The following is a 27,513-nucleotide window of genomic DNA, read 5'->3' as shown; positions in this document are numbered from 1 at the left end:
TCTGCCTTCCCAGGGGCCTAAAAGTCACCCCCAGCCCCACGCCCTCGGCGCGCGGGTCCCAGCCCTCCCACCTCATCCTTCCTCTTTTCGATTCTCCGCGAGTTGCCTCGGTCCCAGGCTTTGCTGGAAGAAAGGAGAAAAAGCAGGAAGGCACGGAGTCCTTCCCCTTCTCCCTGGCTGCGCTGTCCCCCTCGCGCGCGGGATGGGTTTGAGGTTGCTTGGGTGCCCCGGGGGCCTCGAGAGGGAGCTCCTGCGTGGGCAGACGGGGAGACGTAGTCCCCTGTGGGAGCGGGGACCCAGGCCTACGCGGGAACTGGGTCCCGCACCGCAGTAGTAGGGATTCCCAGGAGGAGAGCGGTAAGAAGCTCTCCCCCCGGGACCTATTCACACCCCGCCACGGAAAAATCCACTCAGCGGCCCGCGGGTGGGGTGCGCCACGCGGTGAGTAATCGCTCCGGCGGCCGCCGCCCGCCGACTCCAGGTAACGCCGGCTGCCCGGAGCGACGCAGTTTGTCTTCCTTCTTTTGCGCAAAGAGCCTTCTCCGTGTTATTATTTTTGGCCATTGCTCGAGTTTCGGGACCCCTCCCGGCCCGGGCGTCTCATCTCCCTCCTCCCGGTCCCCACCCCATGCGGGCGCCCAGGAATAAAGTGTTCCTGGCCTCCAAGGCTGCTGCGGATGGAGATGCCTGAAATGAGAGTTGGGGGGTGCAATTACCCACTTTGGGTCGCAGCCCCGCCCCCAGCTGCAGCGCCCAGGGAACGGAACGGCTCCAAGTCCCCTTTTCCAGGAGTCCCTTAGAGGCCTGGATTCTTTCCCCAGGTCCCCAACCAATCAAGGGGGCAAAAGTGTCTCGGGGGGCTCAGGAGCCCCCATTTTTCTGCCCAATACTGAAGCCCCACCCTCTTCTACTTAAATCTCCAGTTCAGACTCCAGACTATCAAAAAACAAGACTGGGGGATGGGAGCCTATACCGACCCAGGGCGCCCCTGCCCCATCTGAACTCTGGATGGAGAAGAGAGACAAGGAGAGACGCTGCCATTTACTTTGGGAAACCAGGCCTTTTGTGCCTCAGTTTCTTCCTCTGCACAGTGGGCACCACCCAGCCTAAAAGCTTCCGTGGGAAGACGCAAGGCAGCAGAAGTCTCTACAATCCAAGCCGTTAGCACAGCACTGGAGGATCTCCTGGAGCAGAGGTGACCCCCAGGCCTGCTTGTCCCCTCTGAAACATGGAGCCATAGTCCTACCTGCCAGGGGACCCAGAGGGTTAAGTGGAGGTGGCAGTTCTTGGCTGGAACTGAGTTTTTAGGATACTCACCACTACTCCCCCATGGCTCCTGTTTGCAGATGCTCTCACCCCCTTCCGGGAAGAGACGCCGCACCCACTTCTGGGAGGATTTCAGGCTTCTGGAGCAAAACCTTGATTTTATTCCCCCGCTCCATTTCTGCTTCTCTTCCAGTCATTTTGCTTTTGGGAAAGGGCTCCCCCATCCATCCAGGTGCTCAGGCCAGAGACCTGGAAGTGCACGTGACAACTCTCTCCTTCGCTCATCCCTCACGTCCAATTCATCAGCAAATCCTGTTGGCTCTGATTCCAAAACACATCTCCATTCTGAGACGCCGACCGCTTCTCCCCACCCCATTCAGATCCAGGCCCCACGGTCCCCCTCAGGGATGCTTCCCGGCCTGCTCCGGGGCTTCTCTGATAACCCTTCTGCCTTCCTCTGCACACCAGGCAAAGGGAGCTTTTAAAAGCAGAAAAAGCAGATCTTTGCCCTGCCACCCTCTCGCCATCCTCTCCCCTCCTCTTCTTTCCTCTCCTCTTCCCCCTCCTCTCCCTCATTCCGCCCCAGCCACTGGAGCCCTGTTTCCCCAAACATACCAGACTTGTTACTATCGAAGGGCTTCTGCGTATTGGCTGTTCCCTCTGCTGGAATGCTGTTCCCCACAGGTTCCCCAGTTAGCTCCTTCTCCTCCATCAGGTCACAGGTCCAGTACCACCTCCTCAGAGAGGCCCTCCACCCTTCCCCCAGCACTCTCCCTCTCTCCTTCACTTTGTTTTATTGTTTTTGAAACACAACTCTTCCAACCATTTCATTTCTTGTGCAACTGATTTTCTTTAGACTGTGGGCAGCCTCAGCCCCTTTGGACCCCATGGTGGGCCCAGTGGGGGCTGAAAGCAAAGCACTCACTAAATATTTGCAAAAGCAGAGGATGGAGAACTCTTAGTCCCTCCAAGTAGCAAGAAAACTCAGTCCCAGCAAGTCATGCTGCCTGGGGTTCTAGCCTGGAACACACTCTGTCTTGCTGTGTGACCCTAGCCAGTAGACATCCCTCTCTTGTTCTTACCCATAGAAAGGGAGGGACCATTTTCCAATCCTGCCCAGCCCCACCCTGGAGTGTGACCTTTGCCTTTGGGTGACCTTTACGCCACATCTTTGACTTCAGGGAAAGGGAGTTGACCCCAGAGTGCCCTTAGGGCCCCCAGAAGTTTAACCCATTCCTCCCCAGTTCCATCATCTCCTTGAGGACAAAAGGGAGCTAGCGTCAACGGAACTTCTGACAAATATTGACCCAAGTCCTTGAAGTTGGCTGGGAACGTATAAGGGGCAGATGGAGGGAAGGCCTACCCTCGGGCAGAGGGAGGGCCTCCCCTTGGGGTGGGGGAGGGACCCCTCCTTAGTCCTGCACCCTCCACTCAAAAAGGTCACTTCTGGATTAGAGGTATTAGGTTGGGGGGGCCTCCATCCCCAGCTCCCTCATGATTCCAGGGCACTGAGGGTGCACCAGGGAGGGGGCAGTGGAAATGGCATCTTCAGGGTCCTGTGGGGACCCACAACCACTGGGAGGGAGCAAGGCTGAGAGCTGCCTCTCCCATTCTGAGAGCCCCGTGCTCGGGACCCCCCCAGTATGGGACTAGCTGCCTGGTGTTCCAGGCAGGTGCTTTCAGGAATTAAGGGGCAGTGAGGGTCTTGACACCTGGTTCAGGGTCTGTGGCATAGGAAAGTAGGGCCTGTGTGTACCCTAGGCTTTATGATTTCTGCCCTGGAGGCTGAGCCTGGAGAGAAGGGATGCCTGGGTCCTCAGTTTAATGCGCTCTGGACTTCAGGAACTGGAGGCGGGGCCTGGGCCGTTGCAGACCTGCCTAGGGGATCTGCCTGGAAAGTTGCAGACCTGCCCCAGGGAGGCCAGTTTCCCTGCCCATCTGTACCCTGAGAAGCCTCTGAAGCCTGGGTCCCAGGAGGCACCAGCTGCTTTAGGGGGGCAGCCACATCCCTCCTTCCTCCCCCAACAACCCTCAGCAACAACCACCGGCGCCATGGTACCCTGCCTCCTCCCCAGCCTGTACCCTGCTTGGAGGTGGGGGTCAGCAGGGTCCTGGTGAGGGCGGCCAGGGACAAAGGGCGCTTGTCCGCTGCCTGCCTTGACCTCGGCTGCTGTGGCTTCCCGGACGCCTGGCCTGCCGCTGATTCACGCCCAGGCCGGCCTCAGCGCCCCCCGCCTGCCGCCCCCGGCCAGGCCGCCCCGGGGGGTAGGAAGTGGGGGGGGGGGCGAGGGCGGCGCCGAGTCAACTTTCCCTCTTAAGCCCCGAAGGAATGTCGGCGGATTTCCTGAAACCCGACCCTGGCCGCCCGCCGGCCCGCCCGCCCCTCACCTGGACCGGCTCCCCCGGGAACAGCAGGAGGGGCGCGGGGGCTCACCTTGGGGGCCGGGGTCAAGTCCTCTTTCCGCTCAACCCCCCCAGCGGCCTAGTGCAGCGGAAAGGGGGCTGGGTGGGCGGCAATCAGCCTCTTTCCCTTCTCCCCTCGGGCGACCTGGGTGATCGACCCACTCCTCCAGCCTCAGTTTCTCCTTCTGCGAAAGGGCGCGGGGTGTCCCTCCTCCCTGATGCGCTTTAAGCAATGCCTCTTATGCCCAAAGGTCCCCTCCCATCATTGGCAGGGCTCTCCTGGCTTTTCTTTGCTTCTCTCCCTGTCACCTGAACAGAACCACTTTGCAGTCTGAGCGTGTTTCCTCACCCGTATAAGAGGGCAACGCTGCTGGTACCTATCTTATACGGTTATTGCAGGAAAAAGTGTTTTGTTGGAATGAATGAAGGACAGTAATTGTGGAGGGGTTAGGCGCACGCGGGCCTCTGGAATTAACATGTGTGGGCTTGAATACTGTCTTTGCCAACGCGTCCCGGAGGCTAACTTTCCCACCTGTGAAATGGGGAACAGTATTGGTCACAACGCACAGGGCTGTTTCCCAAGGTGCGGACCTAGCGCGCGGATGGGTTAGAAGCGGAATTCTGCTGGATTCTGGCGCAAACTGCGGGCTGGAGGCGCTAGCCGCAGGGTCGCAGCGGCCTAGCATGGGAGGGGAGGGGCGGGGCGGGGCGGGGGAGGGGCCGCACCGGGATCCAGATGTTCGGGGTCCGCCAGGCACAGCCGCGCCTGATTAAGCCACGTGGGGGCCGGCCTGGGGCAGCTGAGATGAAAGCGCGGCCGCAGGCCGGGGGAGGGGGTGCGCCAGGCCCCCACCCGGGACACCCTCCACCCGGGCCGGAACCTGAGCCGACCTCTGACCCGCCGACCCTGCGAGGCTGTCGCCCGGTCTACAGGGGCGGAGCGTAGGTGGGGGACCCGCGGGCGGCTGCGCGGCTCTGCAGGCACCTGTGCCAGGCCTGCCAGCGAAAGCGGGGTCATCTTTGCAGAGGATCCGGGTTTAGAGGGGCATCCCCACTCCCGTGCCTGGCGGAAAGGAAGCTGGGGGTACCCCCTAACCCGAGATTCGGCTCCTGGGGCTACAGTCCATCGCCCTGGGGTGTGATAGTTATGGAAGTCAGAAGTGTCGCTATTTGCCCCGTTTTCCCACAAGAATTAGAAATGTTAGCATTTCCCCCTCCCCTTGCCCCTGAGCGTACCTCTGTGTCCCCTCCCACTAAGCCCCAGCCCAGAGGTCTCCAGCCTTGGGGAGATAGGGTCAGATCCCTTAGGTCAGTGGATCAGGGCTGGGCCAGAGACAGGCGAGACTGAAGGAGCAAGGGAGGGGCTCAGAGGGCTTCCCTGAGGAGGCAAACTGCGCACGAGTTGTCTCCTTTCTAACCTGGGTGTCAAAGAAGAAGATGCCAGGCCTCCGCTGCAGGGTCCTGCGACCCTCACCTTCCTCCCTCTCCGTTCCCTGGTTGGACTCCAGCCCCATCGCCGCCCTCCCTCCTCCTGCAACAAGCTCTTCGCCTCAGGACCCTCGCTGACCCTTGTAGCCTGAACACCCCTTTCTCCTCTTTCCCGCGTGGTAGGCGCATACATCGCCTTCTCCTCCAGGTTTTCCGCTCTCCCGGACATCCCTGGCGAATAGGCCCCTCCATCCCATCCCCCTATATATTTCCTTTTGGCACCAAGCGCCAGCAGAGATCCCCCGCCCGTGGGCACCAGGGAGGTGTCCTGGGATCCCTGCGATGGGATAGACGGTGGGGGCCGTGATGCACCTGCCCTGCCCGACTCGCACCCCGCGGTTGCCGCAGCTCAGCTCCCCCGCCCCATCTCCGCATCTCCCACCCCCCCTTCCCAGGCTGCCTCGCTCGGGTGACGTCAGCGCCCCGGTCCCCGCCGCAGCCGCTGCATCCTCCGTGCCCGGCCTGAGCCGGAGTCCCCCGCACCCCCCGCGTTCCGCCCGGCCATGGCTGCGGTGGCACTGATGCCACTGCCGCTGCTGCTGCTGCTGCTGCTGTTGGCATCGCCGCCCGCCGCCTCCGCGCCGTCTGCCCGCGATCCCTTTGCCCCCCAGCTTGGGGACACGCAGAACTGCCAGCTGCGGTGCCGCGACCGCGACCTCGGCCCGCGGCCCTCCCAGGTGAGGCGCGTGCGGTGCCAGGTGCCGGCGGGGGACGCGTGATCTCTCCGAAGGGGGAGGCGTTGGGATGGGCTTATCTTGGATGACAGCAGGAGACTTTGGTGGTGGTGGGGTATCCCTGGGGAGGTAGGGGTCGGGAATGCGGAGATTCCTCCAGTGGAGGACGGGATGGGGTTCCCTCTGATGGGGAAGGGCTTGGGGATGCAAGTCCTTGCGATAAGGGGCTGATACTGCCTCCTGGGCTCCCTCCGCACTCTGCTGCGTAAGGACCCTCCAGCACCCAACCCCCAGCTCCCTCAGGCCTGACGGTCCCCCCACCTCACTCCTCCTCCTCCACATCGTCTTCCCTCCCCACTCAGAGCTACAGCCCCTGCTCATACCACCACTCCCCAGGATTCAAGCCTGATCTGAGTGTGACCAAAACCCCCTCCTTTGAGCCTCCCCCTCCTCCTCCAGGTCTGAGAATCCTTCTCCATCTCTCCCCTCCTCCCTGGAGCCTAGTTGGGGGAAGGCTCATTTCTCTCCACCTTCACTGTCCAGTTCTCTTAAGCTCCCTCCCCGTCTCCTCCTCAGAGCTAAGAGCCCCCACTAACATTTGTAGCCTCTCCCAACTTCATCTCCATCTGCCTAGATTTGGTGGGGAGCGGGAAAGCCTTCCCCTGCCTCTCCTGAATGCTCCCGGTCCCCCCACCCTCCTCCCGCCCCTCCCCATGACTTGAGCTCCGTGTCCCACCCTCCCCCAGGCGGGGCTGGAGGGCGCCTCTGAGTCTCCCTATGACAGAGCTGTTCTGATCAGCGCTTGCCAACGTGGCTGCCGCCTCTTCTCCATCTGCCGATTCGTGGCCAGGAGCTCCAAGCCTAATGCCACCCAAACTGAGTGTGAAGCAGGTGAGGGCCCACCGGCAGGGTGTACCAGGGTGGGAAGAGGTGACCTGGGAAGGGCCATCCCCAGTCACCCCCTCCCACCTCCCACAGCCTGCGTGGAAGCCTATGTGAAGGAGGCAGAGCAGCAGGCCTGTAGCCATGGCTGCTGGAGCCAGCCTGCGGAGCCTGAGCCGGAGCAGAAGGTGGGCCTCCGACTGCGGCCTGGGTCCCTTTTCCCAATACCCCCACCTGCTTCACCCCATGGGAAATCTTCATTCGAATGCAGAGACTCTGCCAGACTCTGCGTTCTTTACCAGGCCTGCCAGGCAACCTCCATGCAGCCCCGTCATGTCTCCAGCCTTAGTTGTCATCTCTGAAATGCAACAGTGCCCCCCATGCCCCACCACCTTTTGAGGAATAAGTGGCAGAAAACAGCCACCGTTTATCAAATATCTGTCCTGGTTTGAGCCTGACTTCAACCTGTCCCAAATGTCTTTGTGTCACTCGGAGGCACCAGGGACAATGTCAGCCCCATTTAGTGTCCAGGGGGCAACCTCCCAGGTCATACACAGGGCTGTGCAAGGGGCGAGATTTGAAGCCACCAGGGCTGTGGCCACTCCTCACCTCACTCATCTTAGGCACCCCCTTCCCCTGTGATTAGCTGGTGGTCACTGTCACCTGGAGGGGCTCAGAACTGCGACTCAGAGTAGAGTAGCCTTGCCTTGCGAGCACGCACACGCTGCCTTGTGGGAGAAATAATAATGGCTCATCTATTGTAGTCCAAGCAATGCTGCATCAGGGGAAACCGAGGCACAGAAAGTCATGTAGCATAGCCAGAGACCTAGGGGCTGGGACTCTGCAGAAAGCCCTTTCACCACTTCTCCCATTTTTCCTCCACCCCTTCCCAGCTTTCACTGCTGTTCAGAAAAGCTCACTGCACTGTCAGCCCTTCCGATTCAGAGCTCCCTCTTTTTCTTTCTTTTTTTTTTTTTTTTTGAGACGGAGTCTCGCTCTGTCGCCCCGGCTGGGGGGCAGTGGCCGGATCTCAGCTCACTGCAAGCTCTGCCTCCCGGGTTCACGCCATTCTCCTGCCTCAGCCTCCCGAGTAGCTGGGACTACAGGCGCCCGCCAACGCGCCCGGCCCAAGAGCTCCCTCTTTTTCATTTCGTTCTGTTTTGTGTTTTGTTTCGAGATGAAGTCTTGCTCTGTTGCCCAGCCTGGAGTGCAGTGGCACAATCTCGGCTCACTGCAGCCTCCGCCTCCCTGGTTCATGTGGTTCTCCTGACTCAGCCTCCTTTGTAGCTGAGATTACAGGCACCCACCACTACAATCGGCTAATTTTTGTATTTTTAGTAGAGACAGGGTTTCATCATGTTGGCCAGGCTGATCTTGAACTCCTGACCTCAAGTGATCTTCCCACGTTGGCCTCCCAAAGTGCTGGGATTACAGGCGTGAGCCACCATGCCCGGCCATTAGAGCTCTGTCTTGACGCTGTCAAAATAAGAATAATGAGGATGATGATATTTTTAGTAATAGGGACGACTACGCATTAAGTGCCTGTGCTGTGCCAGGCACTTGGCAGGCATCCTCTAGTTGAAATTTCATGGCTACTCCATGAGGGAAGAGAATGGTACACATTTCAGGGCTCAGAGAGCACAATCCACTTCCCTAAGGGTACACAGGAAGCCAACTGCCACGCTGAGATCTGTGTTCACTGTAAGAAGTCCCATTGGCTCAAATCACTTAGCCACATCCAATCCAAGTGAATTCTCCCAGCTCCCCTCCTATTAGTTTATTTATTCATTTATTTATTTGAGATGGAGTCTCACTGTTTCACCCAGGCTAGAGTTCAGTGGTATAATCTTGGCTTACTGCAACCTCTGCCTCCCGGATTCAAGTAACTCTCATGCCTCAGCCTCTCGGGTAGCTGAGATTTCAGGTGCGCACCATCATGCCTGGCTAATTTTTGTATTTTTAGTAGAGACAGGGTTTCGCCATGTTGTCCAGGCTGGTCTCAAACTTCTGGCCTCAAGTGATCTGCCTGCCTTGGCCTTCCAAAGTGCTGGGATTACAGGCGTGAGCCACCGCACCCTGCCCCCTCCCATTCATTGGTTAATACCCTATTTTGGTGCCATCTTTGTGTCTTGGACGTTTTTTCATCAGAGAACGGTCCTGGAGGCTCCAAGTGGGGCCCTCTCCCTCTTGGACTTGTTTTCCACCCTCTGCAATGACCTCGTCAACTCAGCCCAGGGATTTGTCTCCTCCACCTGGACATACTACTTGCAGACTGACAATGGGAAGGTGGTGGTGTTTCAGGTGAGACCCCTGACAGGGGCCATGCCACAGTGGCAGATGGGTGGGCAGGGTAAGAAGCCGAGATGCATTTACTCTTGGCTCATGAGATGCAAAGTCCACAGTGGGTGAGCTTCAGGCACAGCTGGATCCAGGGGCTCAGTGTCTCACTCCATGCCTTGACTCTGCTTTCTTCTGTGGTGGCTTCATTCCCAGGCATTTACTTCCTCTTGACAGTAAGGTGGATGCCAGAGGCTCTAGGTCCTAAACCTTTAGGTTTTTTTTTTTTTTTTTTTTTTTTTTTTTGGAGATGGAGTCTCATTCTTGTTGCCCAGGCTGGAGTGCAATGGCATGATTTCAGCTCACTGCAACCTCTGCCTCCCAGGTTCAAGCGATTCTCCTGCCTCAGCCTCCTGCCTCAGCCTCCTGAGTAGCTGGGATTACCGGTGGCCACCACCACACCTGCCTAATTTTTGTATTTTTAATAGAGATGGGTTTCTGCCATGTTGGTCAGGCTGGTCTCGAACTCCTGACGTCAGGTGATTCATCTGCCTCAGCCTCCCAAAGTACTGGGATTACAGGCGTGAGCCACCGCGCCCAGCCCCATCTGGGGTTTTAACTGAGCTGGGATTTACTCTGATTGGCCCTGGATGGATCATATGACCATCTCTCAGGCAATCCACTGGCTTGGTCTGGATCATGTTCCTACTTCCAGAGCTAAAGGATGGGGTTAAGGCAAACGGATGAGTCCATGAAAGCAGGAAACAACATTCCTGACATCAAGCCCACAGCGCATGGGATGGTGTCCTCCCTACTGTCTCTCCAGGAGAACTGAGTATCAGCTGAGCGTGGGACGTGGCAGTCACAGAGGGCCTGCCTGGGCCCAGGAATGCTATTCTCACAGGCCTCTCTGTGCTTTCTTGTTTCTGGCCCAGACCCAGCCCGTAGTGGAGAGCCTCGGCTTCCAGGGGGGCCGTCTGCAGCGCGTGGAGGTGACCTGGCGAGGCTCCCACCCTGAAGCCCTGGAAGTGCACGTGGGTAAGGTGCAACCTAGACCAGTGTTCCTTCCATGGGTGACCCTACTGCCACAAGGAGTCTGCCTGGCAAACAGACCCTCTAGGATTGGGATCTCCATCTCTCAAGTCCTGGGTTCTATGGCTCATCCCCCAGGGCTCCACGGCCCATCTCCCAGGGTTCCATGGTCCATCTCCCAGGGTTCCGTGGTCCACCTCCCAGGGTTCCATGGTCCACCTCCCAAAGTTCTGTGGTCCATCTCCCCAGGTTCCATGGCCCATTTCCCTGGGTTCCGTGGTCCATCTCCCAGGGATCCATGGTCCACCTCCCAGAGTTCCATGTTCCACCTCCCAAAGTTCCGTGGTCCATCTCCCCAGGTTCCGTGGCCCATTTCCCTGGGTTCTGCGGTCCATCTCCCAGGGATCCATGGTCCACCTCCCAGGGTTCCATGGATTCATCTCCTAGGGTCCATCTCCCAGGGTTTCATGGGTTCATCTCAGGGTTCCATGGTTCATCCCCTAGGATTCTGCAGTTCATCTCCCAGGGTTCTGTGACCCATCCCCTAGGGTTCTGTGGTCCATACCCCAGGGTTCTGCGGTCCATCTCCCAGGGTTCTGCAGTCCATCTCCCAGGGTTTCGTGGTCTGTCTCTGAGGATTCCATGTTCCATCTCCCAGGGTTCCATGGTCCCTCTCTCAGCATTCTGTGGTCCATCTCCCAGGGCTCTGATCTCCATTCCAGGACTCCATGACCCAGGTCCTGACCTCCTCCCTCCTGGTCATGGTTATTGTGGCTGCTTGGCAAAGACTTGGTGGTCGCTGAGTGGTAGCTGATCTCTCAGACCCTGTAGGCCCCCTGGACAAGGTGAGGAAGGCCAAGATCCGAGTCAAGACCAGCAGCAAGGCCAAGGTGGAGTCTGAAGAGCCGCAGGACAATGACTTCCTCAGTTGCATGTCCCGGTGGGTGGCAGGACCCTGGGGGTGGGAGGGGGGTGGGACTGGAGGTGTGGGTCTTCCTGGCCCCGGCCCAGGCAGCTGAGTGGTGCCTGCTGGGCGGGGCAGGCGCTCGGGTCTGCCTCGCTGGATCCTGGCCTGCTGCCTCTTCCTCTCCGTGCTGGTTATGCTGTGGCTGAGCTGCTCCACCCTGGTGACCGCGCCTGGCCAGCACCTCAAGTTCCAGGTGGGTGGGATCTGTGAATGGCGCTGGGCTGAGGGAGGGGATGGAGGCAGAGAGAGCTGCTTGCTGGCCCTGGATTTGGCCACCCGCTCCCACGGACACCAGGACCTCAGCCTGTTTTTTTTTTTCATATATGTATGTATATTTAGAGACAGAGTCTAGCTCTGTCACCCAGACTGGAGTGCAATGGCACCCCAGCTCACTGCAACCCCCACCTCCTGGGTTCAAGCAATTCTGCTGCCTCAGCCTCCCCAGTAGCTGGGATTACAGGTGTGGGCCACCATGCCCAGCTAATTTTTGTATTTTTAGTAGAGATGAGGTTTCGCCATGTTGGCCAGGCTGGTCTTGGACTCCTGACCTCAGGTGATCCATCCGCCTCAGCCTCCCAAAGTGCTGGGATTACAGATGTGAGCCACCACGCCCAGCCTACACACACACACACACACACACACATATATATATATATTTAAGACAGGATCTCACTCTTTCACCCAGGATAGGGTGCAGTGGTGCAATCATAGCTCACTGCAGCCTCGGCTTCCCTGGCTCAAGCGATTCTCCTGCCTCAGCCTCCTGAGTAGCTGGGACCACAGGCACTTGCCACTATGCCCCACTAATTTTTGTATTTTTTGTAGAGATGGGGACTCTGTTGCCCAGGCTGGTCTTGAACTCCTGGGCTCAAGCGATCCACCCGCCTTGCCCTTCCAAAGTGCCAGGATTACAGGCATGAGCCAACTCACCCAGCTAGGACCTCAGACGTGCTGCATGACCTGCAGCCAGTTTCTTCACTGCCCTTTGAATTGGCAGAAGAACATCCACTCTTCTTCTTTTTTTTTTTTTTTGAGATGGAGTCTCTCTCTGTCACCAGGCTAGAGTGCAGTGGCACAATCTCGGCTTACTGCAACCTCTGCCTCCTGGGTTCAAGCAATTCTTCTGCCTCAGCCTCCCGAGGACTAGAGGCGCATGCCTGGCTAATTTTTGTATTTTTAGTAGAGATGGGGTTTCACCATGTTGGCCAGGATGGTCTCGATCTCTTGACCTTGTGATCCTCCCACCTCGGCCTCCCAAAGTGCTGGGATTACCGGCATGAGCCACCGCACCCAGCAGAACATCCACTCTTAATTGGGGATACAGGAAGTCAGAGGTGGCCACACTTCTGTGGTGTGGGCCTCACCTCTGTGGTGCCCAGGTATGTTGGTGACACCTCTGTGGTGCCCAGAGCCTGGGCAACATAGTGAAACCTAGTCACTATAAATAATTTAAAAATTAGCTAGATGTGGCCAGGCACAGTGGCTCAAGCCTGTAATCCCAGTACTTTGGGAGGCCGAGGCAGGCGAATCACCTGAGGTCAGGAGATTGAGACCATCCTGGCTAACACAGTGAAACTCCGTCTCTACTAAAAGCACAAAAAAATTAGCTGGGCGTGGTCACGGGCGCCTGTAGTCCCCGTTACTTGGGAGGCTGAGGCAGGAGAATGGCGTGAACCTGGGAGGCGGAGCTTGCAGTGAGCCGAGATCGTGCCACTGCACTCCAGCCTGGGTGACAGAGAGGAGTAAGACTCCGTCTCAAAAAAAAAAAAAAAAAGAAAGAAAGAAAGAAAGAAAAGAAAAGAAAAGATTAGCTAGATGTGAAGGTGCATGTTTGTGATCCCAGCTACTTGGGAAGCTGAGATGGGAGGATCACTTGAGCCTGAGAGTTCGAAGCTGCAGTGAGCTGTGATGTCCACTGCACTCCAGCCTGGACAACAGAGCAAGACCCCACCACACACACACACACACACACACACACACACACACACACAGTCCAGGTGTGGTGGCTCACACCTGTAATCTCAGCACTTCGGGAGGCTGAGGTGGGCAAACCACTTCAGGTCAGAAGTTCGAGACCAGCCTGGCCAGCATGGCGAAACCCTGTCTCTACTAATAATACAAAAATTAGCTGGGCGTGGTGACGTGCACCTGTAGTCCCAGTTACTCAGGAGGCTGAGAAAGGAGAATCCCTTGAACCCGGGAGGCGGAGGTTGCACTGAGCCGAGATGGCACCACTGCACTCCAGCCTGGGCGACAGAGAGAGACTCTCAAAAAATAAAAATAAAAAAAATCAGAGGTGGGAAGGAGACTCATCAGGGTTGGGGGCTTGGCTGCTCTGCTTCTCTCCACTTCCCTCCTCCCCTCTCTTCCTGCAGCCTCTGACCCTGGAGCAGCACAAGGGCTTCATGATTGAGCCTGATTGGCCCCTGTACCCTCCGCCATCACACGCCTATGAGGACAGCCCGCCACCCTACAAGCTGAAGCTGGATCTGACCAAGCTGTAGGCCTCTGCTGGCCCCATCATTGCCAACTGCAGGGGCCCCTCGGGCCTCACTTGCCCTGAGCCCAGGAGTCCAAGGGTAGGGTGGGTCCAGCCTTGAGCCCCTCCACCCCCAAATCTCACCTCTCTTCCCGGTCCTACCCCTTGCCCCACAGTCCTGGGGACGCAGTGTCCCAGCTGGGAGGAGGGCGGGATTGGGCGCTGGTTCTTCCTTGTCCCCGCTTTCTCTGGGGCTTGCTACTTTTTGTCTTCTATTGTGTGGCTTTCTCAGTATTTGAACCCCAGTCCTGTGTCGCCATCCTTTTTCCTTCTCTGTCCCCTCTCTTGGGGGGGCTGAGGCCAAGGGGGAGCTCCATCTTGCTAAGGCTTCCCCCTTCTCCCCATCCCGATCTCCAGAGACCTAGCTTCCAAGAGATGGGGTGTGGGCCTCTCCACGCCCTGAGAGTGTGTGTCTGGGGCTTGTCTGGGACTGGGGAGGAATAAACCATGTATATAAAAGAGTCTCAGGCTGAGCCTGCTTCTGTTCAGTTGTCTGTCTGCCCTTGGGGTGTGGCCCATGCATAGCTGTGACCCCTGCTGAGCAGGACCTTTCTGACATGGGAAAGCCCTGGAAACCCAGGTGGCACCAGGGACTGAAAGTAGCTGTCTCTCGGAAGGGCACTCCCTCTGCTCTAACTTCCCTGTGCTGAGAGTCACACTCTCAGCTACAGATGTACCTGGAAAACTGGCTTGTGGCCAGGTGCAGTGGCTCATGCCTGTAATCCCAGCACTTTAGGAGACCGAGGCAGGAGAATCAGTGGAGCCCAGAAGTTCCAGACTGTCCTGGGCAACGTAGCAAGTCCCCATCTCTACAAAAAAAAATTAAAAAAAAAAAAAAAGCATCTATGTATATAATTAACTGGGTGTGGTGACTTGAGCCTGTGGTCCCAGCAACTCAGGAGGCTGAGGCGGGAGGATTGCTTGAGGCGGGGAGGTGGAGGCTGCAGTGAACTATGATTGCGCCACTGAACTCCAGCCTGGGTGACAGAGCATGACTCTGTCTCAAAAAAAAAAAAAAGTGGCTTGTGCCACCCATCTGACAGGGGCAGTTCAGTGTCCCTTCCTGTGCCCGATGTCCCTCCCATGAAGGGACAAGTTGCATGTTGAAGAGGACTTGATTTTGTAGCCACCTGGCTTCCAGTCTACTTTTTTTTTTTTTTTTTTTTTTTGAGACGGAGTCTTGCTCTGTCGCCCAGGCTGGAGTGCAGTTGCCGGATCTCAGCTCACTGCAAGCTCCGCCTCCCGGGTTTACGCCATTCTCCTGCCTCAGCCTCCCGAGTAGCTGGGACTACAGGCACCCGCCACCTCGCCCGGCTAGTTTTTATTTTTTTGTATTTTGTAGTAGAGATGGGGTTTCACCATGTTAGCCAGGATGGTCTCGATCCCCTGACCTCGTGATCCACCCTCCTTGGCCTCCCAAAGTGCTGGGATTACAGGCGTGAGCCACCGCGCCCGGCCAGCATTTTTTTATTAGAGATGGGGTTCTGCCATATTGGCCAGGCTGGTCTTGAACTCCTGACCTCAGGTGATACGCCTGCCTCGGCCTCCCAAAGTGCTGCGATTACAGCATGAGCCACTGCACCCAGCTGAGGCACCCATCTTCATTTAAAAAAAAAAAAAAAATTGACCAGTTGTGGGGGCATGTGCCTCTAGTCCCAGCTACTAATGTGGCTGAGGTGGGAGGATTGCTTGAGACTAGGAGTTTCACATTAGCTCGGGCAACATAGCAAGACTCTTTCTCTAAAACAATTTTTTAGGCCAGATGCAGGCAACAAAGCGAAGCCCTGTCTCTACAAAAAATATACATGTATACAAAATTAGCCAGGTATTATGGCAGCTGCCTGTAGTCCCAGCTACTCCCAGATACTTGGAAGGTTAAGGCGGAAGGATTGCTTGAGCCTGGGGAGGTTGAGGCTGCAGTGAGCTGTGTTTGCACCACTGCACGCCAGCCTGGGTGATAGAGTAAGATCCTGTCTCTGACATCACATCATGCTAGGCTAATTTGTTAATTTTTTTTTTTGAGACACAGTCTTTCTGTTGCCCAGGCTGGAGTGCAGTGGCATGACCTCGGCTCACTGCAGTCTCTGCCTCTTGGTTTCAAGCGATTCTCGTGCCTCAGTCTCCCAAGTAGCTGGTATTACAGGCACCCACCATCATGCCTGGCTAATTTTTTGTGTTTCTAGTAAAGACGGGTTTTCACCATGTTTTCCAGTCTGGTCTTGAACTCCTGAGCTCAGGCAATCTGCCTACCTTGGTGTCCCAAAGTGCTGGGATTACAGGGGTGAGCCACCACACCCAGCCATAATTTTTTGATATTTTTTTTGAGACAAAGTCTCACTGTTGCCCAGGCTGGAGTGCAGTGACACAATCCTGGCTTACTGCAACCTCTGCCTCCTGGAGTCAAGCGATTCTCCTGCCTCAGCCCCCTAAGTAGTTGGGATTACACCACGCCTGGCTAATTTTTGTATTTTTTTAGTAGACATGGGCTTCCGTCATGTTGACTAGGCTGGTCTTGAACTCCTGAACTCAGGTGACCGCCCGCTTCGACCTCCAAAAGTGCTCATGATTACAGGCGTGAGCCACCGTGCCCTGCCTATTTTTTTATCTTTTATAGAGACGAGGACTCATTATGTTGCCCAGGCTGGTCTTGCACTCCTGGACTTAAGCGATCCTCCTGCCTCGGCCTCCCAAAGTGTTGGGATTACAGGCATGAGCCACCATGCCTGGTCAAAATTTGCCATTTTCACAAGTTTTGAGTGCATTAATTGTATCCACAATGTTGTGCAGCCATCCCTGCCACGGATTTTTAAAAAATTGTTATTATTTTTGAGACAGAGTCTTGCTCTGTGGCCCAGGCTGGAGTGCAGTGGTGCAGTCTCGGCTCACTGCAACCTCTGCCTCTCAGGTTCCAGTGATTCTCCTGCCTCAGCCTTCCAAGTAACTGGGATTACAGACATCCACCACCACGCCCGGTTAATTTTTGTTGGCCAGGCTGCTCTTGAACTCCTGACCTCAAGTGATCCGCCTGTCTCAGTCTTCCAAAGTGCTGGGATTACAGGCATGAGCCACTGCGGCCAGCCCCACTGTGGATTTAAATGGCTACTGTCACTGGTCAGCCCAGTTTGAAAGGGACTTCATTTGGACTCACTCTGTCTCCTTGCCTGGCCCCCAGTTTCTCATCTCAGTGGCTCTAGACATCTGGGCTGCATCTTGATTCTTAACTGTCCTCACCTCACTTCATTCCATCAGCACGGCTTGTCCCCTAGGCTTGCAAAGCATACCTCTAGCCCACAAGCATCTCTTTGTCTCCATGGCAACCACCGAGGTCCAAGCTGCCCCAGCCTCTCACTCAGCAATGGTGCCCACCTCCTCCTCTTGGGGCTTCCGGCCTCTCCAGCCGCCCTCTGGTTCCATCTTGGATAAAGCAAATCTGATCCCAGAGTTCACACCTTTCTGGGATTTACCGTTGTCTTGAGGAGCCCAAATATCACCAGACAGCAGAGATTCCCACGATTGGGTCTCACTAACACCTCCAGGCGCTTCTGTGAGACTCCGCCCCTCACTCCCTCTGCTCCAGCAGCTGCGTGAGGTTCTATCTGGATTTCTTGAGCCTATCTTTTTCCTTCCAGCCCCAGGGCCTTTGCACATGCAGTCCCCTCTGCCAGGAGCACACTCCTGGTCCTGCTTCACCAAGTTCTCAGCCACATCAGTATCCCCTAGGATCCCCATGTTTCACTTCCTGTCCATCTTCCCTGCTCTGATGACATTCATCATTAAGAATTATTTGTTGGCTGGGCGCAGTGGCACATGCCTGTAATTCCAGCACTTTAGGAGGCCGAGGTAGGCAGATCACCTGAGGTCAGGAGTCAGAGACTAGCCTGGCCAACATGGTGAAACCCCGTCTCTACTAAAAATACAAAAATTAGCCGGGCGTGGTGGTGCGTGCCTGTCGTCTCAGCTACTCAGGAGGCTGAGGCAGGAGAATTGCTTGAACTGGGGAGGCGGAGCTTGCAGTGAGCCGAGATCATGCCACTGCACTCCAGCCTGGGCAACAGAGCAAGACTCCATCTTAAAATAAATACATAAATAAAAACACAAATAATAGAGGCCAGGCATGGTGGCTTACACCTATAGTCCCAGCACTTTGGGAGGCTGAGGCAGGTGGATGGCTTGAGGTCAGGAGTTTGAGACCAGCCTGGCCAACATGAAAAAAGCCTGCCTCTACTAAAAATACAAAAATTAGCTGGGCGTGGTGGCTTAGGCCTGTAATCCCAGCTACTCAGGAGGTTGAGGGGGGAGAACCTAATTCTCCTGCTCACCTATGAAGAGCTTTTGATCTTTGCCAGCCTGGCAGCCACCTCTTTTGTGCCATCCCTCCTGCCTTTTGGTCTTGGAGACCAAAATGCGCTTGTCCTCATTTTGAATCAATGGTCTGGCCTCAGAGTCTTTTCCACAGCTCGCCTTTGCTTTGCAATGCTGTTACGGACTTGGTAGGCATCTACCCAGCACCTGCGGTCTTCCTCCTTCCTTTGTTTTGTTTGTTTGATTTTTGTTCTTTCACCTGTTGTCCAAGCTGGAGTGCAGTGGTGCAATCATGGCTCACTGCAGCCTCAACCTCTCAGGCTCAAGTGATCCTCCCACCTCAGCCTCCCAAGCAGCTACGATGACATGTGAGTGCCACCACAAGGGCTAATTTTTTTTTTTTTTTTTTTTGAGACGGAGTCTTGCTCTGCCGCCCAGGCTGGAGTGCAGTGGCCGGATCTCAGCTCACTGCAAGCTCCGCCTCCTGGGTTCACGCCATTCTCCTGTCTCAGCCTCCCGGGTAGCTGGGACTACAGGCGCCGCCACCTCGCCCAGCTAGTTTTTTGTATTTTCTATTAGAGACGGGGTTTCACCGTATTAGCCAGGATGGTCTCGGTCTCCTGACCTCGTGATCCGCCCGTCTCGGCCTCCCAAAGTGCTGGGATTACAGGCTTGAGCCACCGCGCCTGGCCACAAGGGCTAATTTTTTAAGTATTTTGTATAGACAGGATCTCCCCATGTTGCTCAGGTTGGTCTTGGTCTTGAACTCCTGGGTTCAAGCGATCTAGCCGCTGTGGCCTCACAAAGTACTGGCATTCCAGGTATGAGCCACCGAGTTGGGCTGGCAGTGTTTTTGTTTGCTCTTTTCACAGCCGTGTGTAGTTGATCACTTTTTTTTTTTGAGACAGAGTTTTGCTCTGTCGCTCAGGCTGGAGTGCAGTGACGTGATCTCAGCTCACTGCAAGCCCCGTTTCCTGGGTTCAAGTGATTCTCCTGCCTCAGCCTCCCGAGTAGCTGAGGCTACAGGAGTGTGTCACCATGCCCGGTTAATTTTTGTATTTTTAGTAGAGATGGGGTTTTGCCATGTTGGCCAGGCTGGTCTCAAACTCCCTACCTCAGGCGATCTGCCCTCTTTGGCCTCTCAAAGTGCTGGGATTACAGGTGTGAGCCACTGGGCCTGGCCTTGATCACTTCTTGAATCCCGTGACCAGCCTAGGATTAGGTCCAGAGTGGATGCCTCACAAATGTAGAATGAGTCATGCCAGGTGGTGTGGGCACAAACAGTGAGCTCCATAGGTGTGTGGAAGTGGGAGGGGAGTCCCTTCCAACCAGGTGGTGAGCGATGGCTGCCTGGAGGAGATGGCAGTCAAGTTGGGTTTTGAGGGATGAATATGATCTGGGGAGAAGGGAGGGTGTCCCAAGTGGAAGGAAAAGCATTGTGTGTGTGTGTGTGTGTGTGTGTTAGATCTGTCTGTGCATGTAGGTGTGTCAGAGGCATCCTGGGGTGTGTGTGTGCCTACAATGTCTTCAACCCTTTATCTCTTTCTCTCTCTCTTTTTTTTTTTGAGACCAAGTTTTGCTCTTGTTGCCCAGGTTGGAGTGCAGTGGTGCAATCTCGGCTCACTGCAACCTCCGCCTGTCAGATTCAAGTGATTCTTCTGCCTCAGCCTCCCAAGTAGCTGGAATTACAGGCGTCTGCCACCACGTCAGGCTAATTTTTTGTATTTTTAGTAGAGACAAGATTTCACCATGTTGGCCAGACTGGTCTTGAACTCCTGACTTTGTGATCTACCTACCTCAGCCTCCCAAAGTGTTGGGATTACAGGCATGAGCCACTGTGCTCAGCCTATTTACTTCTTTACGGGTTCATTTTCTGCCTCCTACGTCACTCAAGACTGGGCTCACTGGGAGGGCAGGGCTGGGTCGGCTGTGATCGCAGCACCCATAAACGCAGATCACAGAGGAATGACCCAACAAGGGTGTCTGGGAAAGAACCCTGTGTGCCATGCAGAGGCCTTGGGACTGCTCTGCCCAGTAACCAACCCCTGACCCTATCCTGACTCCCAGGAGAGAAAGGCCCCTTTGACCATGTGGCTGAAGACCAGACTCACCGCAGCTCTGTCTCCAAGCTTCAATTTCCTCTTCTGTCCTAGAGCCCTGCCCCTCCCTCCATTTTCATCCTGAGCTGCACACAGACCTGGTGGTGGGTGGGTGGGTGGCTGGCGTCATGGCAACGGTAGCACAGGGTTGCCATGGCAACTTGGTTCCCTAGTGACAGGCCTGAGTTTCTTAGCCCAGGGGTGGCAATCCACCGGGAAGAGATGGGGAGAGGGTGTCCCCAGCATCCAGCTGGCACACAGGGGACATTCTGTAATCACTTGGAGGGTAGGATGGGGATGCATGGTGGCTGTCTTTTCCTGGGGCACGAGGAGACTTCAGGTCCCTGCTGGGCTCCACACAACTCCTGGCACACTCTCCTTCCTCAGGGCCCCCATCCAGGCTGTTCCCTCTGCCTGGAGGCTGTGCCCTCTTCGCTCCTTCTGGCCAACTCTTCAGCCTGACCTCCTGGCTCAGCCCCAGCTTTTATCATGGTGACAATTAAGTGATGGCTTGTTTGCTTGTGTGATGATTGGTTTAATAAATGTTCCCTCTGCCAGATGCGACGCGCTAGGCATCTCGGTCACAGCTGTGTCCCACACACCAAGGAGGCTGCTCTCAATACATCTTTGTCGACACTCTGCATCCTTGCTCTGCCTTGCCCACTTCTTCCAAGCCAATGCGGCCTCATCTCTATCCCTTGAGCTTTTTCTGGCACTGGGCTTAAGTCCTTCACATTATGTCCTCTTAGAATATTATGGAACTTTGCACAACGTTCTGGAATGTCCTGGAATATTCTAGAACATTCTGTCCCCTGCTTTTACTGAAGCTGGGACATCATCACCTCTTCAGGGAGGCTCTTCCTCATCTCCTGGCTGAAGCAGCGCTCCCCTACCCAACACACACTCGATCACTCTCAGCTCATTGCCTTCAAGGAAGTTATTGCCATCTGAAATGGCCTTGGTCATTTATCAGTTATGTATCTCAGATTTGTCTTTCCCATCAGAATGTACCTTTCAGAATATCTTGGAACATGAGGTCAAGGGTTTTTGTTTTTGTTTTTTTTTAGACGGAGTATCTATTGCCCATGCTGGAGTGAAGTGGCGAGATCTTGGCTCACTGCAACCTTCACCACCTGGGTTCAAGCGATTCTCCTGCCTCAGCCTCCCGAATAACTGGGATTACAGGCATGCGTCACCACGCCTGGCTGATTTTTGTATTTTTAGTAGAGATGGGGTTTCACCATGTTGGCCAGGCTGATGTCGAACTCCTGACCTCAAGTGATCCGCCTGCCTCAGCCTCCCAAAGTGCTAGGATTACAGGTACGAGCCACCGCGCCCGGCTAAGGTCAAGATCATGTCGGATAGGCTGACAGTTGAATCCCCAGCAGCCTCTCAGCACCCTAGTCCCCAGAGTTGGGGGATCCCAGTTGGTCACCTCCCAAGAGGTAGTCCTAGTTCTGTCACATTGGGTGGATTTCACCTTTTTTTGTTTTTCTATTGGGATGGGATCTCTCTATGTTGCCACGGCAGGTCTCAAACTCCTGGACTCAACTGATCCTCCTGCCTTGGCCTCCTAAAGTGCTGGGATTACAGTCTTGAGCCACTGCAACTGGCCTGAGTTTTTTTTCCGTAAATCAGCTTTAATAAGACATAATTTACATCCAATGGCACACCCATTTTAAATGCCCAGTTCAATGAGTTTTGGCAAATGTAATCCTCTTAAGATACCCCTATAATCAAGATATACACTAGCTGTGGTGGCTCACACCTGTGATCACAGTACTTTGGGAGGTTGAGGTGGGAGAATCACTTGAGGCCTGGAGTTTGAGACCAGCCTGAACAATATGTGAGACTGTCTCTACCAAAAAACTTTTTCTTTTTTTTTTTGAGATAGAATCTCGCTCTGTCGCCCAGGCTGGAGTGCAGTGGCCGGATCTCAGCTCACTGCAAGCTCCGCCTCCTGGGTTTACACCATTTTCCTGCCTCAGCCTCCCGAGTAGCTGGGACTACAGGTGCCCGCCACCTCGCCCGGCTAGTTCTTTTTGTATTTTTTAGTAGAGACGGGGTTTCACTGGGTTAGCCAGGATGGTCTCGATCTCCTGACCTCATGATCCGCCCAACTCGGCCTCCCAAAGTGCTGGGATTACAGGCTTGAGCCACTGTCCTCGGCCCAAATTTTTTTTTACAAAATTAGCTATGTGTACTGGCACACACCTATGGTCCCAGCTACTCCGGAGGCTGAGGTACGAGGCTCATTTGACCCAGGAGGTCGAGGCTGCGGTGAGTTATGATTGTGCCACTGAACTCCAGCCTGGGCGACAGAGCGAGACCTTATCTCTAAAATAAATAAATAAATAAATGAAAAGGCCCGGCGTGGTGGCTCATGCTTGTAATTCCAGCACTTTAGGAGGCTGAGGTGGATAGATTGCTTGAGCTCAGAAGCTCAAGAACAGCCTGGGCAACACGGTGAAACCCCAACTCTACAAAAAAAAAAAAAATTAGCTGGGCGTGGTGGCCCACACCTGTGGTCTCAGCTACTCAGGAGAGTGAGGTGGGAGGATTACTTGAGCCCAGGAAGTCAAGGCTGTAGTGAACTGAGATTGCACCACTGCACTCCAGCCTGGGTGGCAGAGTGAGACCCGGTCTCAAAATAAATAAATAAATAAATATATATATATATAAATAAAAATAATAAAATTAGAAAGGCATGGTGGCATGTGCCTTATAGTTTCAGCTACTCAGAAAGCTGAAGAGGGAGCATGACTTGAGCCCAGGAATTGGAGGTTACAGACAGCTATGATCGTGCCACTGCATTCAGCCTAGGTGACAGAGCAAGACGAAGACCCTGTCTTTTTTTTTTTTTTGCGCCAGAGTTGTGCTCTTGTTGCTCAAGCTGGAGTGCAATGGTGTGATCTTGGCTCACTGAAACCTCTGCCTCCTGTGTTCAAGAGATTTTCCTGCCTCAGCCTTCCGAGTAGCTGGGATTACAGGCATGCGCCACCACACGCGGCTAATTTTGTATTTTTATTTATTTATTTATTTATTTATTTTATTTTTACTTTTATTTTTTTGAGACGGAGTCTTGCTCTGTCACCCAGGCTGGAGTGAAGTGGTGCGATCTCGGCTCACTGCAAGCTCCGCCTCCTGGATTCACACCATTCTCCTGCCTCAGCCTCCGGAGTAGCTGGGACATCACCACGCCCGGCTAATTTTTTGTATTTTTTAGTAGAGACGGAGTTTCCCCGTGTTAGCCAGGATGGTCTTGATCTCCTGACCTCGTGAGCCGCCTGCCTCGGCCTCCCAAAGTGCTGGGATTACAGGCGTGAGCCACCACGCCTGGCCAATTTTGTATTTTTATTAGAGACGGGGTTTCTCCATGTTGGTCAGGCTGGTCTCAAACTCCCGACCTCAGGTGATCCGCCCGCCTCTGCCTCCCAAAGTGCTGGGATCACAGGCATAAGCCACTGCACCCTGCCAAGACCCTGTCTTTTAAGAAAACAGATAAATAGGCTGGGCGCGGTGGCTCAAGCCTGTAATCCCAGCACTTTGGGAGGCCAAGACGGGCAGATCACGAGGTCAGGAGATCGAGACCATCCTGGCTAACACGGTGAAACCCCGTCTCTACTAAAAAATACAAAAATCTAGCCGGGCGACGTGGCGGGCGCCTGTAGTCCCAGCTACTCCGGAGGCTGAGGCAGGAGAATGGCGTAAACCCGGGAGGCGGAGCTTGCAGTGAGCTGAGATCTGGCCACTGCACTCCAGCCCCGGCAACAGAGCGAGACTCTGTCTCAAAAAAAAAAAAAAAAAAAAAACAGATAAATAAAACATAAAACAGAAGGTAGCCAGGCAAGGTGGCTCATGCCTCTATTTCCAGCACTTTGGGAGGCTGAGGTGGGCAGATCACCTCAGGTTGGGAGTTTGAGACCAGCCTGGCCAACATAATGAAACTCTGTCTCTACTAAAAACACAAAAATCAGCCAGGCCTGGTGGTGGGCAACTGTAATTCCAGCAACTTGGGAGGGTGAGGCAGGAGAATCACTTGAACCCAGGAGGTCAAGGTTGCAGTGATATGAGATTGCACCACAGAACTCCAGCCTGGGTGACAGAGTGAGACTCTGTCTCAAAAAAAACAAAACAAAACAAAAACAATAAAAGTTTAAATAAATAAATCAAACATAAAAAAAGAAGGTGGGGCCAGTGCAGACATGACTTCAAGGAGGTGCAGGAGGCTGCTGGCTGGGGTAACAGAAAGAGATCATGGTGTTTGTCAGCAAGCCCCACTCATGATCCTGAAAGGAGGTGCTGCCTCCATTAAAAATAATTTAGGGCCAGGCGCGGTAGCTCACACCTGTAATCCCAACACCTTGGGAGGCTGAGGTGGGCGGATCACCTGAGGTCAGGAATCCAAGACCAGCCTGGCCAACATAGTGAAACCTCATCTCTACTAAAAATACAAAAATTAGCCAGGCGTGGTAGTGCATGCCTGTAATCCCAGCTACTTGGGAGGCTGAGGCAGGAGAATTGCTTGAACCTGGGAGGCGGAGGTTGTGGTGAGCCAAGATTGTGCCACTGCACTCCAGCCTGGTGCCAGAGCAAGACTCCGTCTCAAAAAAACAGAGTTTGTTAGGAGAAAAATCAAACAGGCCTGAGGACAGGGAGTTGGTGTCGGGGGACCTTGAGCTTGCCCTAGGACCACTCTGTGGTGACTGCCCGACGGGGTAGACACTGTCCCCAGCCTAAAACCACAGGAACTTGAAGCCTTCCCCCAAGGCTTCACTTTCCTCCTCCATAAAACCTGGGGATTATAAGGGAGGCCTCCAAGCTCTGACCTGGGAGTGTGAGCCCTGCAGCTGGTCTGGAGTGGGAGAGCAGGTGGTGTGGCCCCTGCCTCCAGGAGAGCCATGCCAGCTGTGGGCCAGATGGTGGCCAGGCCTGTGGACGCTGCCTGCTGTGTTCCTGCCTGCCGGCTCTGCCAGACCACAGGTCAGCATTATTGGATGAGGCGTGTGCAGTCACCGGCGTAGGCCCTCCAGGTCCCCCACTTGTGTCTGCTGCATCCCAGTGATAGTGGCCACTAGGGCTCAGGCCAACAACTGTGGCAGAGGTCACCAGCCTCACTCTGCCTTGCTCGACATCCTATCTGTTCCATCTCTTTTTGGTCCCACATGCAAAGTGCATCTCAGCTAGGACTACCTCCCACCCCTCCATGTCCACCACTCTGGGATGAGCCCTACCATTTTTCCCTGGATTATATGCCTCCTAACTCATGTCCCAAATTCAAGATATTGTCCCCCAATTGTCAGACACTGTTAAACAGTCAGACACTGTAACACTGTTAAATTGACACCATTAAAACCAATGTCAGCTGGGTGCAGTGGTTCACTCTATAATCCTGGCACTTTGGGAGGCCAAAGCAGGCAGATCACTTGAGGTCAGGAGTTCGAGATCAGCCTGGCCAACATGGTGAAACCCCGTCTCTATTAAAACTACAAAAATTAGCTGTGGGCATAGTGGCGCATGCCTGTATTCCCAGATACTTGGGAGGCTGAGGCAGGAGAATCACTTGAACCTAGGAGGCAGAGGTTGCAGTGAGCCGAGATTGTGCCACAGCACTCCAGCCTGGGCGACAAAGTGAGACTCCGACTCAAAAAAAAAAAAAAAAAAAATTAGCCAGGCCTGGTGGCACATGCCTGTAGTCCCAGCTACTTGGGAGGATGAGGCAGGAGAATGGCTTGAACCTGGGAGGTGGAGGTTGCACTAAGCCAAGATCGCACCACTGCACTCCAGGGTGGGCCACAGAGCGAGACTCCCTCTCAAAAACAAAACAAAAACCCACTGTCAATTACATTGCCACTGCTTACAAGCCCCCTCTACCTTCTCATTTCATGCAGAGGACCCCAAAAATGATCCCCAAAGCCCTCTGTGACCTGAAGCACCTCGTGTTGCCTCCCACCCGTTTTCCTCCCCCCTCCTCTCCCTCTTCCTAATTTTTCTTTGCCAGGCCACTCTCTAGGCACGCCCCAGGGACATTGCACTGGCTGCCCTGTGCTATGTGATCTTGGAGGACAGATCACACAGTGTGTCTAAAGTGCAGTGAGTCTACAGTACACTATGTGTGTGCACACAGCCAGAAGCCCAGAGAACCTCTTCTTTCTTATCTTCAGCTGTGTGTCTGTGTGTCTGACATATGGGTCAAATCTGGATGTTTATGAAGTGTGCGTGCATATGGACACCATTGACTTCAGATGTTATTTGTGGCGGGTGTGTCAGCTGTAGGTCGCTGCTGAGTGAGGTTTGATGCCTGCATGTGGTTCGTCTGGAACAAAGACTCCTGCGGTGGTGCCGACTTGGGGCAGGCAAGGGTGTGTGTGTGTGTGTGTGTGTGTGTGTGTGCAGAGCTTGCCGGAACGTGAGCTGCTCATGCACGCGTACATTCAACATTTGCGGAGTGCTTACTGTGTATTGGAGATGCCAGCAGTTCCCTTCAGCACTTGGTATCTGTCAACTTGCACAGGGTCATCTGAGAGCATTTTGTGTAACAATTAGGCACCTACTGTTGTATCAGGCCCTTTGTTGGAGATGCTGGTTGAGTATGGTCCAACTGCAAGAGTCCACCCAAGCAGGCCCCTTCCTTCCTTCTATGGGGTTTCCAGCCACATAGCCACCACCTTCCAGCACTGACTGGAGAGAGGGCTTTGAGCTCCTTCTGGATCCCTGCTCTCTGCCTGAGACTGCACAAGTCAGAGTTTTCTGACTTGGAGGTTAAAAGAATAAATGAGCTCCAAGCTACAGAGGGGATCCTGGGAGCTTGGACCCTATCAGAGTTGAGGGGGTGAGGGGTGCCCCCAAGAGCTCTAGATACTTTAGCACACCTGTAGATGCAGGACTTTGAGCCCTGGCTGAGGGTCAGTGTGTTGGGAGGGCTGGTGCTTGGGGATCTGAGGGTGTAGGGTCCGGTGGAATGGACTTTAGGGGTGTAAGGTTTGAAGGATCTGTGGGCAGGAATTTTGGGGAGTGGGAGTTGAGATTTGAGTAGAGGATGGGAGATAATTGGATGTGGAGGGTTTTAGAGCATGAGAAGTCAGAATGTATGAAGCAGGAGGCTTGGGAACCTAAGGGCAGATGATCGGGGTCTGAGGGTGGAGGCTCTGAAGAGAGTATGTCAGGGGAGGGTGGGGACCCATGAGGGGCTGGAAGTCTGAGGCCTGGGCATGGGTGAGTTTCGCCCCTGAAAGAGGCCTGGGAAGGAGGTAAGACTGGAGTCGGGTGTGCAGGGTGGGGAGAGGGAGGGTGTGGTTCTCACAGCTCAGAGACCCATTTCTCCATGCTCCATCTCACGCTCCCGCCCACCTTACCCATAGCTCTTCCCTGTGGCTCTCGCGCCTCAAAGTATAACCACGCCCAGCCAACGCCCCGGGCACGCCTGACTGCGCCCCAGGTCACTCACAGACACTCCTTAACACCTGCATGTGCCCCGCCCCTCCTCAGATCCGCCGCTCACTTAGCCCGGCCCCCCCCCCCATCAGATTAGGCTCCGCCCCCCCAAGCCCCGCCAATCCCTCGCCCCCTCCACGCACACACTTC

At 54.8% G+C, this 27,513-nt stretch overlaps 2 protein-coding genes across 3 annotated transcripts in view; one reads left to right on the top strand and one right to left on the bottom strand.

The window, feature by feature from the left end:
• CRLF1 (cytokine receptor like factor 1) overlaps positions 1-5,183 on the bottom strand; it is a 28,080-nt gene extending 22,897 nt beyond the window's left edge. Inside the window, exons 1-2 of the mRNA XM_026457020.1 lie at positions 5,088-5,183; positions 3,655-3,748 (exon numbers count right to left, since the gene is read on the bottom strand). Coding sequence (XP_026312805.1) covers positions 3,655-3,748; positions 5,088-5,183 — 190 coding nt within the window. The remainder of the gene's footprint in view (positions 1-3,654; positions 3,749-5,087) is intronic.
• A 394-nt stretch (positions 5,184-5,577) lies between these two features.
• TMEM59L (transmembrane protein 59 like) lies at positions 5,578-13,989 on the top strand. Of its 2 annotated transcripts, XM_023229607.2 has the most exons (8): positions 5,578-5,834; positions 6,578-6,722; positions 6,810-6,901; positions 8,862-9,014; positions 9,926-10,028; positions 10,845-10,962; positions 11,065-11,182; positions 13,365-13,989. In XM_023229607.2, exons 1-8 carry the CDS (start codon positions 5,661-5,663, stop codon positions 13,491-13,493), a joined length of 1,032 nt encoding a protein of 343 aa, XP_023085375.1. In that variant the 5' UTR covers positions 5,578-5,660; the 3' UTR covers positions 13,494-13,989. The 2 variants fall into 2 exon arrangements, with proteins under 2 accessions (XP_023085375.1, XP_023085374.1); XM_023229606.1 differs by lacking the exons at positions 10,845-10,962; positions 11,065-11,182; positions 13,365-13,989 and having other exon boundaries at positions 5,581-5,834; positions 9,926-10,690.
• The last annotated feature ends 13,524 nt before the right edge of the window (positions 13,990-27,513 follow it).

This window comes from Piliocolobus tephrosceles, chromosome 21 (genome assembly GCF_002776525.5).
Source record: "Piliocolobus tephrosceles isolate RC106 chromosome 21, ASM277652v3, whole genome shotgun sequence".
Classification (NCBI taxonomy): domain Eukaryota; kingdom Metazoa; phylum Chordata; class Mammalia; order Primates; family Cercopithecidae; genus Piliocolobus; species Piliocolobus tephrosceles.
The sequence above is the reverse complement of the archived record's forward strand: the minus strand, read 5'-3'. Positions and strand labels throughout refer to the sequence as shown.